The sequence below is a fragment of the Lissotriton helveticus genome, chromosome 10 (assembly GCF_964261635.1).
Source record: "Lissotriton helveticus chromosome 10, aLisHel1.1, whole genome shotgun sequence".
NCBI classification, from domain to species: domain Eukaryota; kingdom Metazoa; phylum Chordata; class Amphibia; order Caudata; family Salamandridae; genus Lissotriton; species Lissotriton helveticus.
Window position 1 is genome coordinate 657,121,392 of NC_136071.1, and position 22,476 is coordinate 657,143,867.

Below are 22,476 nucleotides of genomic sequence, written 5' to 3' on the forward strand. Positions count from 1 at the left end.
GCGGCAAGATCTTCGTAATGCGGTCGCCCGCATTACTGAAACCGAGACCAGGGTCACAGCAGTGGAGGGAGATGTTGGTGCCCTTAAGAAGAAGATTGCCGACATGGAACAGACTCAGCGGGGCCTGGTGCTCCGTGTGGAAGATGCCGAGGGGCGGGCGAGGCGGAACAACCTGCGCTTTGTTGGCTTTCCGGAAGACTGCGAGAATGGGCCCATGGACGTTTTTCTGTCCCGGTGGCTGGAGAGCTGGCTACCCCCGGACTCCCTGTCGCGATGCTTCGTGGTGGAGCGTGCTCACCGCGCCTTGACACAGAAGCCGCCGGCCGGGGAGCGGCCTCGCCCGATCATCGCCAGGCTCCTCAACTTCCACGACAAGGACGTCATTCTCCGGGAGGCTCGGCTTAAGGACACCCTGCTCTATGACAATAATAAAATTATGATATTCCCGGACTATACCAAACTGGTCCACCAGCAGAGGCACTCCTTCCTGGAAGCCAAGGCCAAGCTGCGTGGCTTGAAAATCCAATACTCACTGCTCTACCCGGCCCGCCTCCGTGTGATCTTCAACTCCAAGACCCTCTTCTTCGATACGCCGGAGGCCGTCTTCAACTGGACCGATGAGACGGTCAGAATTCGACCTCATGTCCAACCAGGGCTGCACTCTGGGTCGTCGCGTGGCTCGTCTCAGGACCGGGGCAACCCGTCAGGCAGAGGGAAACGTCACCGCAAGTCCCGCTCCCGGCGGAGGTCCCTGTCCCGGGACCCTCTTTTGGGGGACACACAGCCCGATACGGATCAATCTGAACAAGGCTCCTGATCACCATTCACAGAGACTATCTGCTGGTTGCCTTTCCTATGTCAAAGTATATGTTGCGGATGCTGAGCTGTGGTCGGTGGGACAGACATTGGCTGGTGCAGTATTGACTTCTTTTTGGCGAATACCGGGGCCATCCTGGTCTGGTACTTTTCTATGGTGCTTTGTTTATGACTCGACTGTATGTTTGTTGGGGTTCGGGGCCTGTACTATGGGCTGCCTCCTCCTGTTGGGACTGGGGGGTGGTTCAGGGAGTGTGTCTGGTTAGTTCGGGGGGGAACTAGTTGGGATCCCTTGGTATGGCTGGCTTTGGGCGCTGTGTTTTGGGCCTGAAGTACCGTATACCGCGACAGATACTTCATTGTTCATTGAGGTATGGGGGTGGGGGTGGGGGGTCTTGGGGTGTTTGGTTGCTTGTGGGTTGGGCCGGGGTTAGTGGGGTTTAGGGCTGTGTTCTGGGGGGTGCACGTGTTTCTTATGATGTTGGCAAACGGGGTGTTGTGGGCCGGGGTCGGGTACTGGGGTGGACGGGAACTGGCTCATCGTGACAATGGCTGAAGCTCCACGGCTTGTGTCTCCTGGCACTTCCATGCGTGTACTGAGCTGGAACGTCCGGGGGCTCCTAGACAAGATCAAACGGGGGGCTGTGCTTCGCTGGGCGAAAAGGGACTTGGCAGATGTGCTCTTTCTTCAGGAAACACACATGTTGGGTACTAAGGCACTGAGTCTGCAGAGGTTTGGCTTCCACCAGGTGTTTCATGCTGGCTTCACTAGGGGGGTCGAGGGGCGTGGCCATTCTTGTTCACAGACGGCTGGCTTATACTCATGAGCGTCAATGGCTTGATCCTCAGGGCCGGTTTGTGTTTGTGCAGGGTAGGGTTGGTGTGGAGCCTGTGGTGTTCGGTTGTGTGTATGCCCCTCCCCCGCTGCAGTGGGCCCTTGCGGAGCGACTGTTTGCCTTATGGGCCGAGCTTCCCCGTTCCCTGGCTGTGATTGGAGGCGACTGGAATGATGTAGTGGACATGACCTTAGACAGAGGGGACGAGGGGCCGAGGCTGTAGCCTCCCCTACTCGGCTGAGTGCCATGATTGATGGTCTTGGATGGGTGGATGTGTGGAGACATTTGCATGCGGGGAGGCAGGAATACACGTATGTCTCTGCTGTGCATGGCTCTCTCTCGCGCCTCGATTGTGTGTTTGTACCGGGGGCCTTCCTTGACAGGGTGCAGGGGGCGGCGATCCGGCCTCGCGGGCTCTCGGACCACTCCCCTGTGGCGGTGCAGATAGATCTCTGTAAGGCGCGCCAGCCGTTTCGGTGGCGGATGTCTACGTGGCACCTGCAGCGACCAGATTACTCCCAGCATCTGCGCGGTGCAATCGCCCACTACTGGCAGGACAACCTTACGGTGGGGATGGATGCAATCACAGTGTGGGAGGCCATGAAGCCCGCCTTGAGGGGTGTGGATATAGCCTGGTGCGCAACGGCTCGTCGGACTCGCCAAAACAGTATTACTGCTGCCGCGGTGCAGGTGGAGGCGCTGGAGGCGCGGCACAGGGCGGCGGCCGATGATGTGACACTGCGGCTGCTTTTACAGGCGCAACAGTCTTACTCCTCGGTCTTATTAGATGAGGCACGCCAGGCGTGGCTGGCTACGCGTAGTAGGGTATATCAGTGGGGTGACAAGTCTTGCACCATGCTCCATAGGCTTTGTCAGCAGACTTTGCAGCCAATCACCTTGCCGGGGCTTGTTGACGACGCAGGAGTGGCGATTACAGACCCCGTGATCCTTGCGGCGAGCTTTGCGCGCCATTATGAACATCAGTATGCCCCCCGGGAGAGCCTTTCCTCTGATGGCATTGAGGAATACCTCGCAGCGGTCCATCCGCGGGCGGTCTCCGATGATGTGCGTGACGCTCTGGAGCTCCCCCTGACGGCGGAGGAATTAGGCGACGCACTGGGTCAACTAAACGCGGGTAAGGCACCGGGGCCGAGCGGGTTCCCCAGCGAATTCTATCGGAAATTCCACCTGCAGCTTGGGCCACATTACAGGCGGGCGTTGGAACTGGCGCGGGAGCGTGGCACCCTCCCCCCAGACTGGCGACATGCCGAAATTGTGGTCTTTCAAAAGCCGGGCAGACCCCCCCGAGCGCCATGAGTCGTACCGTCCCATCTCCCTTATTAATTTTGAAGCCAAGCTCCTGGCCAAGGCGCTTGCAAACCGCCTCTTCCCGCATATCTCAACCCTTGTCCACCCGGATCAGGCGGGCTTTATGCCACACCGGGCGACGCGGCACAACATTCGGCGGGCCCAGGCCGCGCTGGACGCGATCGGAAGCACCGGGGATCAAGCGGCGCTGTTGTTGGCAGACATTGATAGCGCCTTTGACTCGGTCAGCTGGACCTATCTCTTCGCCCTCCTACCACTACTGAACTTGGGACCGGTTTTTGTCTCCTATGTAAAACTGCTCTATACGGATGTCACCGCTTCGGTACGTGTTTCTGGGGCGGTCTCCACGCGGTTTCCTGTGGCCAGGGGCACCCGACAGGGATGTCCCCTCTCCCCGTACCTCTTCGCGCTGGCTATGGAACCTATGGCCGCCCGGGTGCGCCAGGACGCGCTTTATCGGGGCTTTGTATGGGGGGCGGACCACACGGACCGCGTTGCCTTATATGCGGATGATGTGCTCTTCTTTATGACTGATTTGCATCGTACGGGCCCTCGCGTTCTTGAGATCATGCATGAGTTTGGTCTGGCGTCAGGGCTTTTTCTTAACCCACACAAGTCGACCCTGTGGGTGCTGGGGAGTGACACGGTGCACTGCCCATGGGCTGCGTCCCTTCGGGTGGTGGTTGAGGGCATGAAATACTTGGGCGTCTTCCTCTCGGCCTCGGCCGCGGTGGCGTGGGATCGGAACATTCGGCCGGTGTGGGATAGGGTCCAGATGGACGTTAAGGCCTGGACACGTATGCCCCTTAACATCTATGGTCGGTCGGCAATTTTTAAGATGGTCGCCCTGCCTCGGCTCCTCTACCAACTGCAGAATCATCCCTATAGAATCGACCCACAATGGTTCCGGAGTGTCAACTCGGTGCTGGGTAGGTTTTTGTGGGCCGGGGGCGCCTCTCGGGTCGCGCTACGTACCTGCTTTCTCTCTACATACTGTGGCGGCTTGGCGTCCACGGACCTCCTGTCTTATTACCAGGCCTCCCACCTCCTCGTGCTCAATGAGTGGTGGTATGGGGACCGTAGTGATCCGGCTTATGCTCTGGAGCACTCGTTGATGGGCGGTGCCACGCTCCACACATTGCTGTACTCGGCCAGACGGAGGAGGGTATTGCCGAGGGTCACTCAGGTGGTCTTTGCGGTCTGGCGGCAAGCTTTGCATCGTGTGGGGTGGTGGGGCAGACTGACGGCTGAGACGCCGTTGTGGCGTAATGGCCTGCTCCCGGCGCTGGCTTCCCTATCCGGGTTTGGCGGTTGGGACGCGATCGGGATTTCGTCCCTTGGTCACGTTCTCTCTGGTACTACGCTTAAGTCCTTTCAGGACCTTAGCTCTGAATTCAATATGCCTAAGTCCCAATTCTTCCGGTACCTCCAGTTCCGCCATGCCCTTGGCCCGAGTCTGGTGGGCTTGGAGCAACTCCCCGATTTCAGTCCCATCGAGGCTAAACTATTTATGGGTGACCTAGGCGACAAAAAGGTCTCTCAGATATATCGCTCCTTGGTTACACACTGTTCCCCCTCCCTCTCGTCGTTGAAGGCCTCCTGGGAGATTGATATTGGCCCCTTGGATGATGATGACTGGCGCGAGGCCCTTGAATCCCCCCGGGGAGCTGCTATAGCTGTCCGTCTTAGATTTATTCAGTTCAAATACCTCCACAGGGCCTACTATACTAGGGAACGGCTGTGGCGGGCGGGCCTTATAGCCGCCCCGGAGTGTCTGAGGTGCGGTGATGAGAGAGGGACGCTTCTCCATACTGTGTGGTCCTGCGGGAGGCTGACCAGATTCTGGGCGGGGGTTTGGGACTGTCTTTCGGAGGTGCTGGGGTGGGACATGCCCCGTACCCCTAGGCTGGGTCTCCTTCATATCCTGGAAAATGTTGGGGGTAACGCTTACAAACGTCACTTGCTGCTTTTGGGACTGGTGGTGGCCAAGCGGGATCTGGCCCAAGCCTGGAAAAGCGTTCGTGCCCCCCCGCTTGGTGCATGGAAAGCGGGACTGGACTTCCTTATGGGCCTGGAATTACCTGTTTTTGAGGCCAGAGGGTGTCCCCGGAAACACTACAAAATTTGGAAAAGATGGGCGGACTACAGGGGTCTGCACCTCGACCCCCCCGCTGATCTTGATGATGTGTTGGCTCTGGATGTGGACCCCGTACCTTAGACTGTTGGCTGACTCCACCTTTGTTTTTCATCTTATGTTGCTACGCTGTGAACACGTCCACTGGGTTCGGTTGGGATAAGGGGTGGGTAGTAGGGGGGGTGTTGCAGGGCGCTGTTGGGGTTGGGTGGTCTGGGAGGGGATTGGGGTATGTTTTCTATAACTCTGGGTTCACTGCTATGCCTTTTTCAGTGTCTGTCGTTGACAGTCTCCTCCTGACTGTGGAGGGCTGTATTGATTCATGCATGAACTCTTAATAAATACGGTTTTGGAAAATAAAAAACAGACCCATTTTAGGTTTTTGCACACCCATGAACCCTCTACGTTAACTTGTGTTTTTGAATTGCTTTTGTAACCGAATGCTCCTCTACCAAATTAAAGACTTTCTGGGACCAAATAGGTTAAGAAACAGACCGAAACTGTAAGTACTATACAAACAAGCCTTTGCATAGTCAATAGGTCTAGCCTTTGGGACCTTTTAAGAATTCGGCGTGAGGCACATCATCCAGGGTGCTACTTCATCTACTGTTCTCATTCAGCCTTGAACAATGCCCTGTATGTGAAACACCATTTGGAACTCGTAAGCAATGCATTGAAGCAACACATTTTTCAAGTGTTTACATGTCTTACAAGGGATGGATATAAATACAATAAAATAGCACGTTTTAAGACGCACAGGCCATTCACTGTGTGCATTAAGGGAACAGAGACATAAAACAAGGACAAGACATAAAACAAGGACAAGATGTGATCTACTGCCCAGGTTGAACGCCAAGAACAAATTCTATGCAAAAATAATATAATATTCAGCATCGAAAAGCCTTGATATCGGTCGGTACATAGTGTTGAGACATTAATTCTCACAGGCATACAAATAAGTTGTTAAACGAGTATCGCTACAGAAGTACCATCTGTATTTTCTAATATTCCATTCAGTTACATGAATATGAAAAGTGCCCTGAAGCAACTATTACGTGCCGCTATATTAACAACAAAAACTGTCTAACACACGGTAATAATGCATCTATGTTTCGCTGATTATGATACAGGAGGTCCAACATCAGGAAATTAAGTATTTCACGATCCATGTCTCAGTGCGCTTTTAAAAATTAAAAAGAAAAAAAAATGAACCTGGCACCAATGCATGTTAGTCACACTCTTATCTAAGGGTATTATGCCATCTTCTGGAAATACTCTGCAAAACAAAAACAGGACACTAGTTTCAAGTGGGCTTCAAGTTTGCACTACCAGCCGCTGCAGGACATAAGTTGTGCTGTTTTATATAGTGCACTATTCACACGTGTGGGTATGCAGGCGCTTGCTGGACATACACAGGCAAGAACAGTAATGTGTGAAATTGATATCCGACCTTGGCCGGAGGGATGGACGGACGTGCCGTTTATGTGCACGAAACTTCATTGTGTAGGAATGCATGCATGGATGTGCTGTTTACAAGCACAAACCTTCAGTGTGTATGAAGGTATGTGTTGGTTACACGTGCAAACCTGGCCGAAAGGCAGCACAAAGGCAGAAGATCACTGCACAAGTGCAAAGACCCTCTCAATATGTGACTTGAAGACGTAGCTGGTTTGTGGACGATGCTGTGATTTTAAAGAAGTGAGTCAATGTTGACAGAATCAAATAACCCTTAAAGCGGCCGCTTCCTTGCCAATGATCATATTGAGAGTCAAAAAGGTGGGCTCGGCGTTGCGGATTGTAAAAAAAAAAAAAAAAGCCACCCAAAGAACAGTCCAGTAGGGTGGAGCAGTGTTGAGCGCTTGTCATACATTGTTGGTAAAATGTACACACTATAGCATGTGGACTTGAAAGCAGTGTGATGCCTCCCAGTATTTACCAGTGTGCCTCCGGCCTGTCCAAAATGTGAGAATTTCACACTATGCCACCATCTTCTGCTTTATGCTCAGACTGGAAGGCAGGGCTATTAAAAACTAGAAGAAGGAAGTTAAGCACAAATGAGGGAAAGGTCAACACTTGTAAGTATTTGGCCATGCAGCACATTATCCTCGAAGACTTACTTTTACACAGATGTTCAAAAGATCATTTCCACCTCTGTCAACCCTTCTGATCCTCAGCTAAAGGAGTGCATGATAAGAGAACACATTTGTGGTAGTCGCACCCAATGTTCCCTCTAATTTTTTTTTTATCTGCGTGTGGCAGTGCAAGATCTCTGTGCGCTGCAGTCAAGGCTTTGTTCATCAAGTAAGTAAATATGCTTGAGAGTGCTGAGCTCTGCAATATACATCTGGGGTAATTACCACTCCAAACTTGAGAACAGGACTCAGAAGGTTGTACAATTATAAACTTTTATTGGGCAGCAGCATTGATCTAAGCTGTCAAAATAATGAAACTACTGTTATAAAGCCAGAACTCCAGGTGGCTCCCATCCAGGATCATTCTTGAACAAAAGAAGGGCTGGTGACCCTCTAAATGAAGCTTTTGTTTTAGGCCTAACTGGAATTTTAAATGAGAAGGGCTCTTCACCGTCTGCAGGTTCCTGCTCCGAAGGGAAAGCAGACAACCCTGAGAAGTGGAGCATGCAAGACCTCCAGTAGGTGTTGTCCGCACATCGTGGAGATAGGAGATCAGTGTGGATGTTTGCGCGTCTCCTATTGATTCTTTCATTAAAAAACATTTTTTAATCATTTAATACACAAAAAACACCACATCTCGCACCCAGAAAAGGGAGAGGAGGAGGGACAAGTGGGGTGGCGTGGGACAAAGGAAACACAGACAAAAGGTAGCGCTCAGATATAGGAGCAGATCGTAGATGTGCGTAATGAGAACAAGGTTGGCCAAGCAAGAAACATGGTGGAGCCACTCAATCCAACAAAAAAAAAAAAGGGTGTGTCAAACAAACAATAAATAAATCCAACAGTAAGGGCAAATGTAAGCGACAGGTGCCACAAAAGTGAAAACACACCTGAAGGTGGGACAAAGACCAGCGTTTCACCAATAAAAAGAAAGCAATTTAGAAAGACACACGAAACAAATGGAAAGGGGTGGGCGAGGTCAAAGGCCACAAAAGCATTACAGCATGCCTCACCGAGCAGCGCATGTGTGCTGCCACTAGGCTAAAACTAAAAAAAGGAGGTACTTCTAAGTCACACGTGTTAGAGCAGAGAAGTTAGTACGTCAATAATTCCTGACAATCATTCTCTAAATATGTTCCTAAACGTACTTGTACCTTGGCCTGCTCTCAAAGGCAAATAACAAGAACAAAAGTATTGGTAGTGGCCTTAGGCTAAGTGTGTAGTAATTAAAACTATGGTTATTAAGAACATCGATGCGAGTTTACAAAAAAGAATGCATATGCTGTTCTACAAACTCAGCATACAAGACTAAATCCCAGAGCAAACGACTCCGTACACCTAAATACAAATGAAGAAAGGTGCTGGGACAGATTTTTTTATTGCAATTTAGAGAAAAATAGTATCTATCACAGAATGAACGTAGGCTATACGGTCAAGTGATTCCGATGGGATGGGCTGATGCAGGGCCTTCCATGGGAAGGAGGCTTTGCCAACTGCGTACCCATCTACACAGACGATATGTTCCTTTTCTACATACGCCAGATAGGCAGGTCAGTGACTGATGGAATCTTAAAAACTTATATGGCAAGCAGTCAGGGCTCATAGTCAGTTGAGTAAATCTATCATAATACCAGTACATAGTCCGCCCTTGGCTACCGACTGGCAATCGAGATTGGGAGTCCTGACAATTTCAAATATTTATGCATTGCTGTTGAGAACACAATGTGACAACACTCATGGTACACCTTACAAATTATATACAAGGATGGGTGGGACAAGCCTCCCCTCAATCATTGCAGAGTATCCTTCGATAAATGCAAGCAGAGGTGTACAATGGTGGTCAGGGGATAGCCGATTTACCGCTTTCCTGCTAGGCAGCCCAACTTGTTACTTGTAATGGTTGCCATTTTTTAGGCAGTTTGTCCCCGCTCTCAGTTTGTAGATGGACCTATTCAAAAGAAACCAACCTGTTAGGGTTCCTATACCCCTCATATATCTCAGATACATCCCTCAGATCACTAGATTAAGCTTAGATTGCTGGTGCAAAGCACTGGTATTAATAGGATGGAACAGTAAGATCACATGAGAAACTCCACTTGGACAAAGAACATAGCTAGCAAATCCCGCACAGATGTCTGGATTCCAAGTATAAGATTACTTCAGGATATCTAAACACGGAGAAACTATTAAGTAAATGGAGGATCTGAATATGTGATTGTCTTTGCATAACTCTAGGTTCTACAAACATTTGTGGTTCAGGCGTGCATACCTTGGAGCCATGCTGAACAGCCCCCTTTTCCAAATTTGAACTGCTTAGAAGCAAAACTGACCATGAACCATTAGATAAGAATGGGGACTCCTATAAAAAAAAGCACATCTACTGATAAATGTTCAAGTGACCCTAGCAAGACTTTACTGACTGGGAGCAAGATTAACGGCCCCAAGACGATGAAGACTGGAGAGAATCAAGATGGCTCCCAGAGTAGCAACAATATCAGCCCACTTGTGCCTCATGTACTCCATCTGCCTTCATATGACCTATCACACTCCAGAAAGGTTGCAAGAACACATTTCGCTGTTTAAGGAGACATGTAGAGACTGGGAGATTAATGCACGTTATATGGAGTTCCACAAAAATCCAAGAATACGGATTTAAATTCCAGAGTGCACCGATGGCGGTGGTTGAGTGACCTAGCTCTTGCAAACCATGGCCCATTTTAGAGTACTTTCTTAACTTTTATTGCTGTGACTAAACGTTTTTTAAAGTATTTTATACCCACAATCATTGTTTATGTTGCATTTACTTGATTTTTCCTTTTACTTCTGGTCTATAGATGACACACTGAGGCTCAAAAACCGAATACACAGTTTTGAAGGGCAATTGCATACTCTCTGCAGTACACTCGAAGCTTCTTAGTACATTAGCAACAGAATGTAGAGCAGACAAAACAAAGAACACCTTGACTGTAAAGAATCAACTTAACAATGCACAAGCTTTATAACATGCTTTATAACATTAAGCAATCACAAGCATATGAACAATTCTTAGGTTCTGGTTAAATCCTTATGTCCATACTGAGAAATGCTGAAATTCAAATCCAAAACATAGGATAAAGAACAATGCCCTTTCTGGAATGGCAAGGTTAGAACTTAAGAAGGCTTGCCCTCAAAAAGTGGGTTTGAGTCTTTAAAATAAAAAGGCAAAAGTCAATAACTTCACAAACGGGATTTTAAGACTAAACGTTGCATTAGCGCAGTCATTAGGAGGGTACTTAATGTAGTGCAAGTAAGGCACATCTGAGTTGTGGCTGTCTGTAAGTTGCTAATTGGGGGAAGTGTGTAGGGTTTGGGTATGTGGTACTCAGAATCAGGCCCTGGCTTACTATACAATGAAAATGATGCTGAAAGTTAATAACGAACTCAAAAAGAAATATAAGTCAACATGTTTGACAAGTATGGGGTCAACATGTTTGACACAATGGGGTGTGAAAGTCCTACCTATTGTTTTCTTGATGCAGTCTTGTGATTATCTTTGTTTTACCTTCCCAAAATGCACCTTCCAAGTCACTATTTGCTCCCTTATGCACCTTCCAGCTTCCGCAAAAACAAGTTTGGTCATAGGTTTTACATTGTAGGCGATTTTGACTTTCCAGGCTCCCAACAGGGATAAACAAGGTAGCCCCTATGAAAATAACAACAATGTAGTATGCCTGGGGAGTGGGTGAGCTTTCTAGCAAGAAACAACACAGTACCCTTGCTCCTGAACCATCTACTTAACTGATCTGTACGCTGTTTATGACAATACTGCTCTTTACCACCTCCAATCTGTCTGAACAGTATATGCATATTTTTATGTACATCACCACTGCCCGGAGAGGGGCCCTTAGTTTCTCACATCGATTCACTGGCCTAGGGCTGAATGGGGGCCCCTGAAAGGTTGGGGGCCCATAAGCGCTGAAGTGACCCTGTGTACAGATTGTCAATCAAAATTGGAAAACGGTGTTAATAAGACACTGTGGATGACCAGGCATATTTAGATAGTGAGATTGTATCTCATTGCCACGGGCTCGGACACTGCTAGTAAATGATCCTTCAAAAACCAAATATGCAAGCGGTTTAGACTATGATGAAACTGAAGGGGGAGCAATGGTATTTTGCGCAGAATTTTAAAATCGGTTTAACCACTGTGTAGTAACTGAAAGAAAATCAGCTCCCATCAAGTAAAAACGACCAAAATAAGCCAACCTTATTGTTTTATTTGTTCAAGAATCAACCAAGCTTCTCAGAAAAATGTTCGTAACGCGTTGAACATAAACTACAGCAGCACCAGCCAACAAGTCAAAGCGAATCGTCTCCATAGGCAATGAGCGAATAGCATCCTGGACAATATGCCGGTTTCCTTATGTAACCAGAGCTAATTAGGCAACTTACAGACATCGACACGCACCACTGATCATACAATGAATTCGATGCAACTGCATTTTTCACATTTGCGCTATAAGTCGCGTTGCTTCACTCTACACCTAAGACTGATCAAAGAATATAAATGTGTTAAAAAAGCGGCATGCCAGGAAGACAAATCGAATACTAAGGCTGGTTGGTACACTTGCAGGTGGTGAAGGAGCGTTTAGTACGAGATTTGGAGAGGGGTGACGATCTGAAGAGAAACAGCCAATGAGTGGACGGGAAAAGTTAGAATAAGAGTAATACTAAAATCGCATAATAAATCGAGAACGCATGTGGTTATTGTCTTTCCCTCCGGAATATACAATTATTTTCGAGTAAGCATGCGATAAAGTGTCGCCGGTCAGCAAGTTGGAAGTACGAGATCTCATTTAAAAAAAAAAAATTAAACTCCCCCACTAAATAGGCGTGTATAGGTCACTCCATCTGTTCACTATGGTTATATACACAGCAGAAAAAATGATCAGAAGCAGGTGCCGTTTTAGTTTGGGGTGCTTTACTGCATCTTCCTAACCTAGAAGACCAAAAGTGTGAGGAGACCTCCATCTGACTTGAAAGCTTAAGTCGCCCAGAAGACAACTGTTCTTCAGACTTCTTACACAACGAAAGTCCACGTGGGTTCAGGGGTTCCATCCTGGACACAAAGTACTCAGTGTGGGGATGAGGGGTGCAGGTATCGACCTAAACATAAAAGAGGAATGTGGGAGACTAGTCCGTGCAGGTCATCGCCCAAGGAAGGCACAACCACTTGTTTCTATAAAGAGATCGGAAATAAACAGGCTAGTGGAGGCATACAAGCTTACGTAAAGCGAAGGTACGTGGCACACTTTCGCTTCCTCGCGCACAATAATGAGCGTGCGAGATAAAAAAACGAAGCTGACATTTCAATAACAGGACCAAGTCACCACTGTGTTAGTTCACTGTCAAGGGCAGTCCCTCTGAACAAAGCAGCGTTATAGGTACTGGTCCCGAAGCCAATGCCCTTGTCACCTTACCCAAGCCCCACACACTGCCCTTACCCAGAAGCGCTCCCCGCCTTCGGTGCCGCAGAAGGTCTCCATGGCCATGTGCTGGTGCTTGTGCGGCGGACACGCGCCCTCCAGCACCGGATGGAAGCTTCCACCTGCGTAACTCACTCTCCGGCCGGCAGCGGCTCTTACAGAACAGGAATCCAGGAACTTGGAGCAGGCTGTGCCGCCATTGGCTGTCCGCGGCGCGTGCTGCACACAGAGGTGTTCCGTTGGTTGAAGCTCCTCGTAGTTTGATGCTCTATTTGCTTCAGGTGCGCATGCGTAAAATGCTATGCATGCGCACTGGCATGTGTCCCGGGAAACCTGTATTTCTCTGCTCCCCATTCACACTGCAGTCGGGAGCAAGAGGCTTGTATGTGCATATCTTCACCAAATTAACTTCAGCTTTGCGCGTTAGTGTATTTTGTTTATTTTGTGGTTTAATGCTGGAATGCAGAGAGGTTATACAAATAAAGAAAATGAAACATTAGATGAATAAGAAACGGAATGCAGCGAGGAGCGAGACTGACCAGTACAAAAGAATGATCCAACAGTGAAATACACAGATATAAACACAAGATTCAGGGAATGAAAGACTATAATGGCCAGGAGAGGGTAAGAATATTTTTTTACCTTCTTTAAGTGACAGATATAGCAATGGGCACTGGAATTATACGGCAGGGTTGACTAAATTATGTGGGAAGAATTTTTTTTGCGTTGTAATTGCCACATTTTTTTTTTATAGTGATGGAGCGAGGGTGAATACAAAAAATTTTTTGTATACCCCTCGTAAAATCTCTTTTTCCATAACAGTAATATGTATTAATCGTGTGGTTTTGAAATTAATGCACACACACAAATCCACGTGGGATACTAATTTGCTTATGTTGCAAATCTTAATATACCAATTGAGTGAAATTGTTATACTAACATAGTACGCAAATGTCATAATCTAACGAAAACTAGTGTATGTAAGCTTCCTATATGTATTATTGTGGCGGGAATGACGGAGAATGGGAAGAAAACAATGCATAAATGTTGCTAAAATGCTAGGTAATAACTAACAGGGTTACCTTAGAATGGGGGTAGGTAAACAGAAGGGCTATACTTCGAAATCTAATGTTTAATTGTGTTTGTTTCTATAATAGTCCCCATTATGGCCCATGCGGCCTACTAGAAAATGGAGGTTTGCGAGACTCTGAAACTGTGATGATCTACGCATGCGCGACTATGCTCGAGAGATGTGCAAGCAGTCTGTGCCTGTATAGCGTGGGTCAAGGTCAGCGTGGCCTGGAAGTGTAGACAAGTGCCAAGATTTTGTATGACCGCGTCTTGAGCCTGGGAATTAATCCCGAAGTGACAATTTAAAGGACACAAGTGAAAAAACTGTTAAAGAACAATCAAAACCTTCATTTTTGATTATAATGATGACGTGGCGGAAATATGGACAATGAGGAGATGAGGTTATGCTCATCCACCCCTTACATGGACCAATGAGAGTGTTCGAGGACCCTAAAAGTTTCAAATCTTAGATAAGTTAGGGAAAAAGGGTATAAAAGAGGATGTTTGTAAGTAAGAAAAAAGCTTGCTTTTGATTTTATTTTAGCACCACGACATGCTGTCGGACTGACAAACTTTTCTATGGTGCAAAGACTTGAACATTTTCTTGACTTGAACTTTTGATTTGTGCGGAGTCCGGATGGGAGGAGAACATCAAGAAAGAATAGAGAGGCGGTTTTTGGGAACTTGCTTTTACTAACCTGATGTCCAGTTACTGAAATCTTGTTAATTATTATTATTATTATTATTCTGAGTTTTGTATAGCGCCTGGTTACCATTAGGCATCCCAGCGCTCACCAGAGAATGAAACTACCAGAATAGTGCGGAAGTTAAGCAGAGAACAAAAAAGTTTTTAAAAGTTTGCGGAACCAAAGAAGGCTAGCTTCCGAACGTAGATGTAGGGGAAGAGAGTTCCACAGGGTGGCCACGTTTATAGAAAACCTTCTGCCACCAGTTCTTGCCTTCTTCACCCTCCCTACCTGCAGAAGATGTTGATGATCAGATCGGAGTGAGCGAGGGGCCTTATAAGGCTGAACCATCTCCCCCAGAATAGGTGGACCTACCCCCTGCAGGACTTTATGAGCGATACAGAGTGACTTAAACTTCACCCTGTCCCTCACAGGGAGCCAATGCAGCGCCTTCAGCGCGGGACGAGCAGACTGATGCCTGGGGAGACCTGTCAAGAGCCTGGCGGCCGCATTCTGCACTTGCTGTAGTTTGTTCAAGGTGGCTTCTGGAGCACCCAGGAACAGCGCGTTGCTGAAATCCAGTCGCGAGATGATAAGCCCCTGGATGAGAAGTCTCCTAGTGGCCACTGGAAGCAGAGGTAGAATCTTCCGAGCCGAGCGGAGCAGGCCAAAACACACGCCAGCAGTCTTTTTAGCATGGGTTTTAAACGAAAGGTCCTGCTCAAGCCACACCCCCAGGCTCTTAATCTCCTGCTTGGGAGTGGGTGCTGGTCCAAGGCAATCGGGCCAGCTGCTGGGGGACAGAGATGGAAAAGAGTTCCCCAGCAGCATCAGCTCAGTCTTGGAGCCGTTGAGCTTTAGTGCTGAGCTGCACATCCATGTATAGATCTTCTCCAAACACGAGTGCAGCCGGTCAGGATGGTGAGCCGACTGGGAAAGGCCTACCACCAGCTGAGTATCATCAGCATAACTGATGATTTTAATACCCAGCGGCAGTACCACACTCTCCAGGGGGCCATGTAGATGTTGAATAAAGTAGGGCTCAATGAAGAGCCCTGTGGCACACCACACTGGAGAGGGATTGAAGATGATTTTTCATGGCCTTCCCACACCTCGAATGTACGTCCTTCCAAGAAGGAAGCAAACCACTCGAGGGCCAGACCAGTGACCCCCACCCCCGCCAGTCGTTGGAGAAGCACCTGATGGTCCACGGTGTCGAAAGCAGCACTGAGGTTCAGGAGGATCACTGCCACTGATCCCCCCCGAATCCAAAATGCTCCTAGCATTCTCCACGACCGCCAGCAGGGCGGTGTCGGTCCCCTGACCAGGGTGGAAACCCGTTTGGGAGTCGCCTAAGAGGGAGTTGGCCTCCAAGAAGTCCGACAAGCGGCAATTCACCACCTTCTCCGCCACCTTACTAAGGCCCGGCAGCAGGGAGATAGGCCTAAAGTTGGCGAGGTCGGCGGGGTCCAAATTAGGCTTCTTTAAAAGAGCCTTAACCACCGCCCCTTTCCAACTAGGGGGTACTACCCCTTGAGTGAGGGACAAGTTTATAAGGTCCGTCACTGGGCCGCCGATAGTAGAGGCCACCTGTTTTAGGTATTTAATAGGTGCCGGGTCTTTCGGGGAGCCACTCTTCATGGTTCTCAAAACCGAAATAACTTCCTCCATAGTGACGGGGCCAAAAGAGGCCAGCTCTACTGATCGCATCCTAACCTGAGAGCTGGAATTGTCACCCAGGGAAGAAACCTCAGCTTGCCGGGGAAGGGAAGCCAATATATTGTCGATTTTTGTTTTAAAAAAGGAAGCCAATTCTGTACATTTTTTGCGTGGGTCCTCGTGGATGATCTGAGGTTCGGGGGTATTCAGTAGTTCCTTAATAACCCTGAATGACTCTTTAGAAGAGTTGGCCGCAGAGCCAATTCTCTCCTCGAAGAATCCAGATTTTGCCTCCCGAATGGCAGATTTATATCTACTCAGAGCCACCCGATATTCTTTCCGACTCGTTTCATTCCAGTCTTTCCTCCAGGACCGCTCTAACCTCTTGCAACCCTTCCTCATTGTTCTCAATTCAGACGTATACCAGGGCGCCGAACCCACTCTCTTCCCCTTCATAAGTTGTTTCTTTTTGGGTAGGAGGATATCTAACAAATCCGTAAGCCAGATGTGTAAATTCGCTTCCGCGGCTAGCAGGTTAGATCCAGGAGGGGGCCGCGTTGCCTCCAGGTGTACCGCCCAGGTATCGACCGGGAGCCTCGACCAAGCTCTTTCCAAGGTGTAAACCCTTGGGACCATTGCAGCTAGGCTATCAAATTGCCACACTGCGGACACCAAAAAGTGGTCTGTCCAAGGCAGGGCCAGCGCAGGAGATGAATTAAGGTGGTCCAGGTTTGAGAATATGGGGTCCAGCAGGCGTCCCTTCTCATGGGTCGCCCCCGGGTTGGCCAGATAGATCCCAAAAGCTTTGAGATCATCCAGCAGATCTACTCCCGGGGCGTTAGAGGGGTCATCAAGATGGATATTAAAATCCCCAAGAGCAACGAAGTTGGTAGTCGAGGAAGCAAGAAGTGTAGTTGTTTCAAGGAAAGAATTAGGGAAATTTCCCAGGGATCCAGGGGGTCGATAAATCAGCAGGCCCGCCAAAGACACCGTAGATGACAAACGGAGGGAGAACTGACAGCTCTCACAATCGGTCACACCTCCATTCTGAACCTTGCAAGCAAGCGTGTCTCTAAAAAGGATAGCAATTCCTCCTCCCCTCCCCACAGGTCTGTCAAGGTGAGATATGAGATAACCTGGAGGGAGTGCTCTGACCATATCAGGGCCCGAGCTGGGGGAGAGCCAGGTCTCAGTGAGAAACAACACATCAAGCTCGTGGTCCAGAATGAGCGAGTTGATCTCAATAGCGTGACTCGGCAGCGACCTGCAATTCAGGAGCGCCATGGAAAGAGCGGACTTCACGGCAACAGACTTAAGACCGGTAGTACAGGCTCTGCACGGTAGAAATGGAATTGTTCCCTCCTGTGCAAAACTACAGATAGTAGGGTGGGACGGGCGACAAGAAATGAGGGCCTCCCTCCCGTATCGGAGCCTATTAGTAGGTGGCGCCGAAGAAACGGGCATAATGGCCGGCCCTAGGCCCGTCAGGGCCCGGACGGGCACAGACGGGCTGAACTCTGGCGTAACTCCGGCGTCATTTCGGCGTCCCCGCTGCGCGTGACCGCTGCGCGTCAGCATGGCTACCTAAGTGTTCAGCGAGCAAGGTAAAGAAAGGACTACCTGCACGCTGATCCCACTCACCAAAGATGGCCGCCTCGAGACAGGGCGAAGGACCCGCAAAGCGCGGTGAGTAACCACAATTAGGATGCAAGTAGAGATGGCAGAGGTGAGAGTATGTGGGCCAGGCTGTTAAAAACGAGGGAAAGTGCCCAAAACAAAATTAAAATAAAATACCAAAAACGGGAGGTTAAAAGCAGAGGTGCTGCCACCACACACACGCTACATGAAATAGCGCCACACGCTGGAAAGGTTTTAACTTATTTTTCTGAACTATTCTGCTAATAAATGTAAACTGTTTGAATTTAACTTTTCTTTTCTCTAGGGTATTAAATGTTTTAATGATTATTGAATTAAGACTAAAATAAATTAAGGTCTTGCTAGGAGAGTAAGTCTCAAAATAAAAAATAATTAAATGGAGAATTAAGCTGGTCTTATTGTCCATTAGTTAACTTTTACTAGCTGATCTATTGACCAAAAGGTAGGGTGTTTTAATGTTTCTCGAGGATAAAACCATGGTAATATTGATAAACTGCAGATGTATATAGTGTATTCAATTTTAGAATGAAATAAGACACTCCGCTAAAATCCAGCCTCTCCTCTAGTCTTCATTGATCTTGGGAGCTGAGTGAATTGTGTGTACCAGTGACTCTCGGTGTTATGGGCCCCACCAACGAGTAAAGTGGGATAGCTCCTAGGAAATATAGTGATGGTTTGGAGGTTTGGTTTGGAGCCGCGCTGGATCAATAGTATTCATTCTTTTATTAATTTTTACACACAGTAATACCGCCTGGGCAAATATTTAATCTCATTAGTACCAAGTTACGAACAAAATACAGGAATGAGCAACTGAAAGATGACCAGTTAACATTTGCAAAGGACTTTCCACTATGTGCAAACATGTCATCATGTAACATTTGATCTGTTAAAGCTAGAAACACATATTTTTGAGGAAAATCTGCAGATTGTACAGCAGGTGATGGATTATGTGGCAAATGCAGCAAATCAATAACAATGCAAACAAAGCTGTGGCTACAGATTCACATAATTCCAGTGGCCCTAGATGTAGCCTACAATGCAACAGCACAAGTCATCCTGAAATACAGCAAATGTTTCCACATAGGCGACCGTAGGAAAGTACGATCGGCTTTCATGTTTACCCCCACTTTTTGCTGGTGCCAGCATGTTTTTTTGGGACTAGTCTGGCTTGGAACCTTCTAACTAGGACCTCAGCCACTGTGCTTCCTCCCTAAATTTGACATGGTAAATACTTTGGTACCGCCTCATTTGACTACTGGTGTACCCATGTTAGTCCCTAGTTTATGGTACTAAGATACCCAGGGCATAGGTACAGCAGGGGTCTCCCATGGGCTGCAGCTTGTATTATGCCACCCATAAGAGACCACCCAAACTCCGACTACAAGCCTGCTATGGCAGTCTGTGTAAGCTGGCGCTAGCACCAGATATACATTTTCTTATATCCGAGGTCACTGCACTTAAACCTATGAGTCACCCCCATAGTAGCCCTTTCAATCCTGAAGGCAGGGTGCTAAGTTATAAGTGTGAGGGTGCCCTGCATGAGCAGGACACGCCCTACAAATCCCAGAGTCGATTCGCCAGGCTTTGTAATTGCCGTCAGCCATTTTGATACATATAGTGGCCATGCATCATTACACAATGGCTAACTATACATTGGTTGTGCCAAACCTGGGCATGTTTGGTATCAAACATGTTGAAATCATAACCCAACATCTTTATTGGTGTTGGAGGTATGATTCTATGCACTGGGGTACTACTCTGGCAAGTCCCCAGTACCACTGGTAACAGCCTTCCAGGATCTGCGAAGCAAGCTAGTGCTGCTGCAGCCCCCAGACATGATTCTGCCCTACTGCTGCTGAGCTGAGTTCCAGCAGGGGAAGGTAGAGTAATAGGTTTCCTGTTACAGGGAGGTGTGACCACCTCCCAGATAGAACTAAGTGTATTGGGCTGGGGTGGTGGCGCTTGCCAACCGCACCAAACTGCTTTAAAGGGCACATTTGGTGCCCTCCATGCATGCTCTAGTTAGAACCCGTTCTGGGAGCCCTTGGCTCCCGCTCCGGCGCGAAACAGGATAAGGGAAATGGGAGTATCCTCCCCTCTGTCCAGACCCTCCCTGCATCGTCCTAAGACCTTTCTTAGGGTATAAAAGGACTTACCTGTGGGCAGTGTTCCCAGGAACGTGCGCGGGCCCGCGCAGCTCAGTGACCCCGAGCGCCCAGTGTCCTGAGTTAGGCGCGCACACATCCCGGGAGAGCGTTCGCGCCGCCGCTTTTAAATCGCGAGTGGAGCGAAAAACGGCAATTTTCAGCTTGCTGGGATGCGATCCATAGCAAGTGTCTCCTGCACTTGCTACATTTCTTTTTAATGGGCCACTGCTGGGGGCTGATTGTGGGCCATTGTGAAAATATTCCAGTTAATTGCAGCGCAGGAGGGTGCTGCAATTAACAGGAATCCTTTCACAAGTGCCCACAATCAGCCCCCAGCCGTGCTCTATTAGGATAAGACATGCATCAAGTCCAAAAGCACGACGTGTAAAGCACACGTCTTGCTATTTGGACTTGATGCATTTCTTCTGTCAATGGAGAGCGCTGAAGGCTGGTGCAGTGCTGCACTAGTTACGAACAGACCTCCAGACTGTGAACACAGTTGACCTCTTCGGTGGTGCAGGGCGTCCATGATCTGTACAATGTATCCGGAGCCTGCCGTGCCTGATGACAAGAGCGGTGGTCGGAAGGAGCGTAATTAGAAAGGTCGAACAAAACTTTACAATTATTTAAAGTGGAGCACCTGTTTCTGAAGCCAGCACCAGCCACATGTCTGCAGACAGAGTGTGGCTTTTATTACATTAAATAACAGGCTGACTTTCACAAAAGTGTCAGTGAAACTATTAATCTACACAAATGTCCTTTTTAGTTCTTAGCATATGATCTGCTGCCTGCCGCTCGGTTTTAGTAACGCAGACTCAATGGCATCGGACATGACATCAAAGGGAACATTTCTATTGTAATAATTTATTAAATACTGAGTGAGGCACTGGCAGTGGCAATTGTTGCCGTCCAGATCAAGAAAAAATCTGCCCTTTTGCGAGGATGTGAAGAGGCTAAGACACAGTGACTGGACTCCGCTCTGCCATTAGTCTGACTCCTCTTCCTCTGCCCAGAGACCCCCTGCCTGAAGCAGCTTATCAGCAACATTGACTGAGGCCAGTAAGCTGCGAACTGGACTTATGCGTGATTTATGGAGACTTAGAACTGTCCTGGGCTCCAAGACAGTGATAAACCGCCTCCGAGAGTGCAGCACAGTAAACAACTGGTAAGTAGGGTTGCCAACTTTTATAAAGAAATACCCGCCATTTGTTCACCTCGTTTTAACATTTGGAAAGGGTCAAACAAGATATACAACGCTACACTAAATGTCTTTATAAAGTATATTCATTTTTATAGATCGCCTTACTGTCTGTTTACTTTAATTAGCAGCCATTGATAATTAATTTGGCAGCTCCAGAACACTGCAATGTGTTTTCTTCTTCTTGTGTTTGCTGTTTAAAGTATGTACTATTGAGGGAAAAATACAAGCTTCAGGTGCTTTTCAAAACTTTTGTTAAAACAATAGAACATTCCTCATGCCAATAAAAAGACAACCAGGTCTAACTCTACTGGTAAGTGGCTAGTTCAGGAGGACATACCTGTGAACTGCTGCAGTTAATAAAGGCAATAATCCACAGAGGCCAGCCAAGCCGGTCAGGCACAGGTGCTTATTACTGGGAGGAGTGCCAATGTTCAGACTGAGGAGAATTTACTGCCTGGTTGTCACTTCTTATTAACACCCTAAGCTTGTGTCAGAAGGTGGCTTTGAGGGTCTCATGGTACAGGAGGTTGTGCCGGTTTGTGCTGGGGTAACTCAGCACAGTTTGATCAGTGCATGCAGAGGGAGGATGAGGCATGTGGTTCTATCCTATTTTTGTCAGCAGTGGACTGGATGGGGTGTTATGGAACATGAGCCACATTTGCAGGAAGTATGACCTCTAACAACCAGTTTGGTACAGTTGGGTCCAACGGTGCCCTTAATTTCTGGTGCTTTGAAGCAGTTTTAAGATCTTCTTAGAGTGTCTCGTTGCTCAAATGGGTTCAATTTCTGATATTTATGTATTTTCCTCGTCTTCATTGCTTAATTTTGCTTGCGAGAAACTGTCACTCATAGTCGTTGATTTGTCACTTGTAATTACACTAAAATTATGAAAATGTCACACATGGCAATCTGACACCTTGGCAGCTATGGATTGTGGGCACTTGTGAAAGTATTCCTGTTAATTGCAGCACCCTCCTATCCTGCAATTAACAAATATCTTTACAATGGCCCACAATGAGCCCGCAGCCGCCCTCTATTTAGCTCTCCAGTAAGTGCTGCCACAGAGGCTACTGGACAGTCTCAGTTTGGTGGTGCCTGCAGCCTGTTATGGTCATGCCACATGAGTCCAGGCTGAACACGGCTGCTGGAGTTTATTTGGTGCCTGCAGTCTCTCATAACGCTGTCCCCACCGGTACCCAGAACAAGAGTTTAAAAAGTCTCACCAGGCCAGGCCCGGACTGACAATGCCGGGCACCGGGCAATCCCCCGGTCGGCTGGATGGTGTGGGGGCCGGTTTTCTGATAGGGGGCCGGTTTTGTTGCAGAGGCCGATTTGGACGGTGAG

General features: G+C 48.2%; 1 protein-coding gene across 2 annotated transcripts in view; it reads right to left on the reverse strand.

Moving 5' to 3' along the window:
- LOC144784432 (multidrug resistance-associated protein 1-like) overlaps positions 1-12,988 on the reverse strand; it is a 1,651,426-nt gene extending 1,638,438 nt beyond the window's left edge. The window contains exon 1 of one of the 2 annotated variants that reach the window (XM_078663183.1): positions 12,731-12,968. In XM_078663183.1, coding sequence (XP_078519309.1) covers positions 12,731-12,778 — 48 coding nt within the window. In that variant the 5' untranslated portion in view covers positions 12,779-12,968. Of the gene's footprint in view, positions 1-12,730 lie in introns of both variants that reach the window. The other variant, XM_078663184.1, reaches the window with a different exon arrangement.
- Between the last annotated feature and the right edge of the window lie 9,488 nt (positions 12,989-22,476).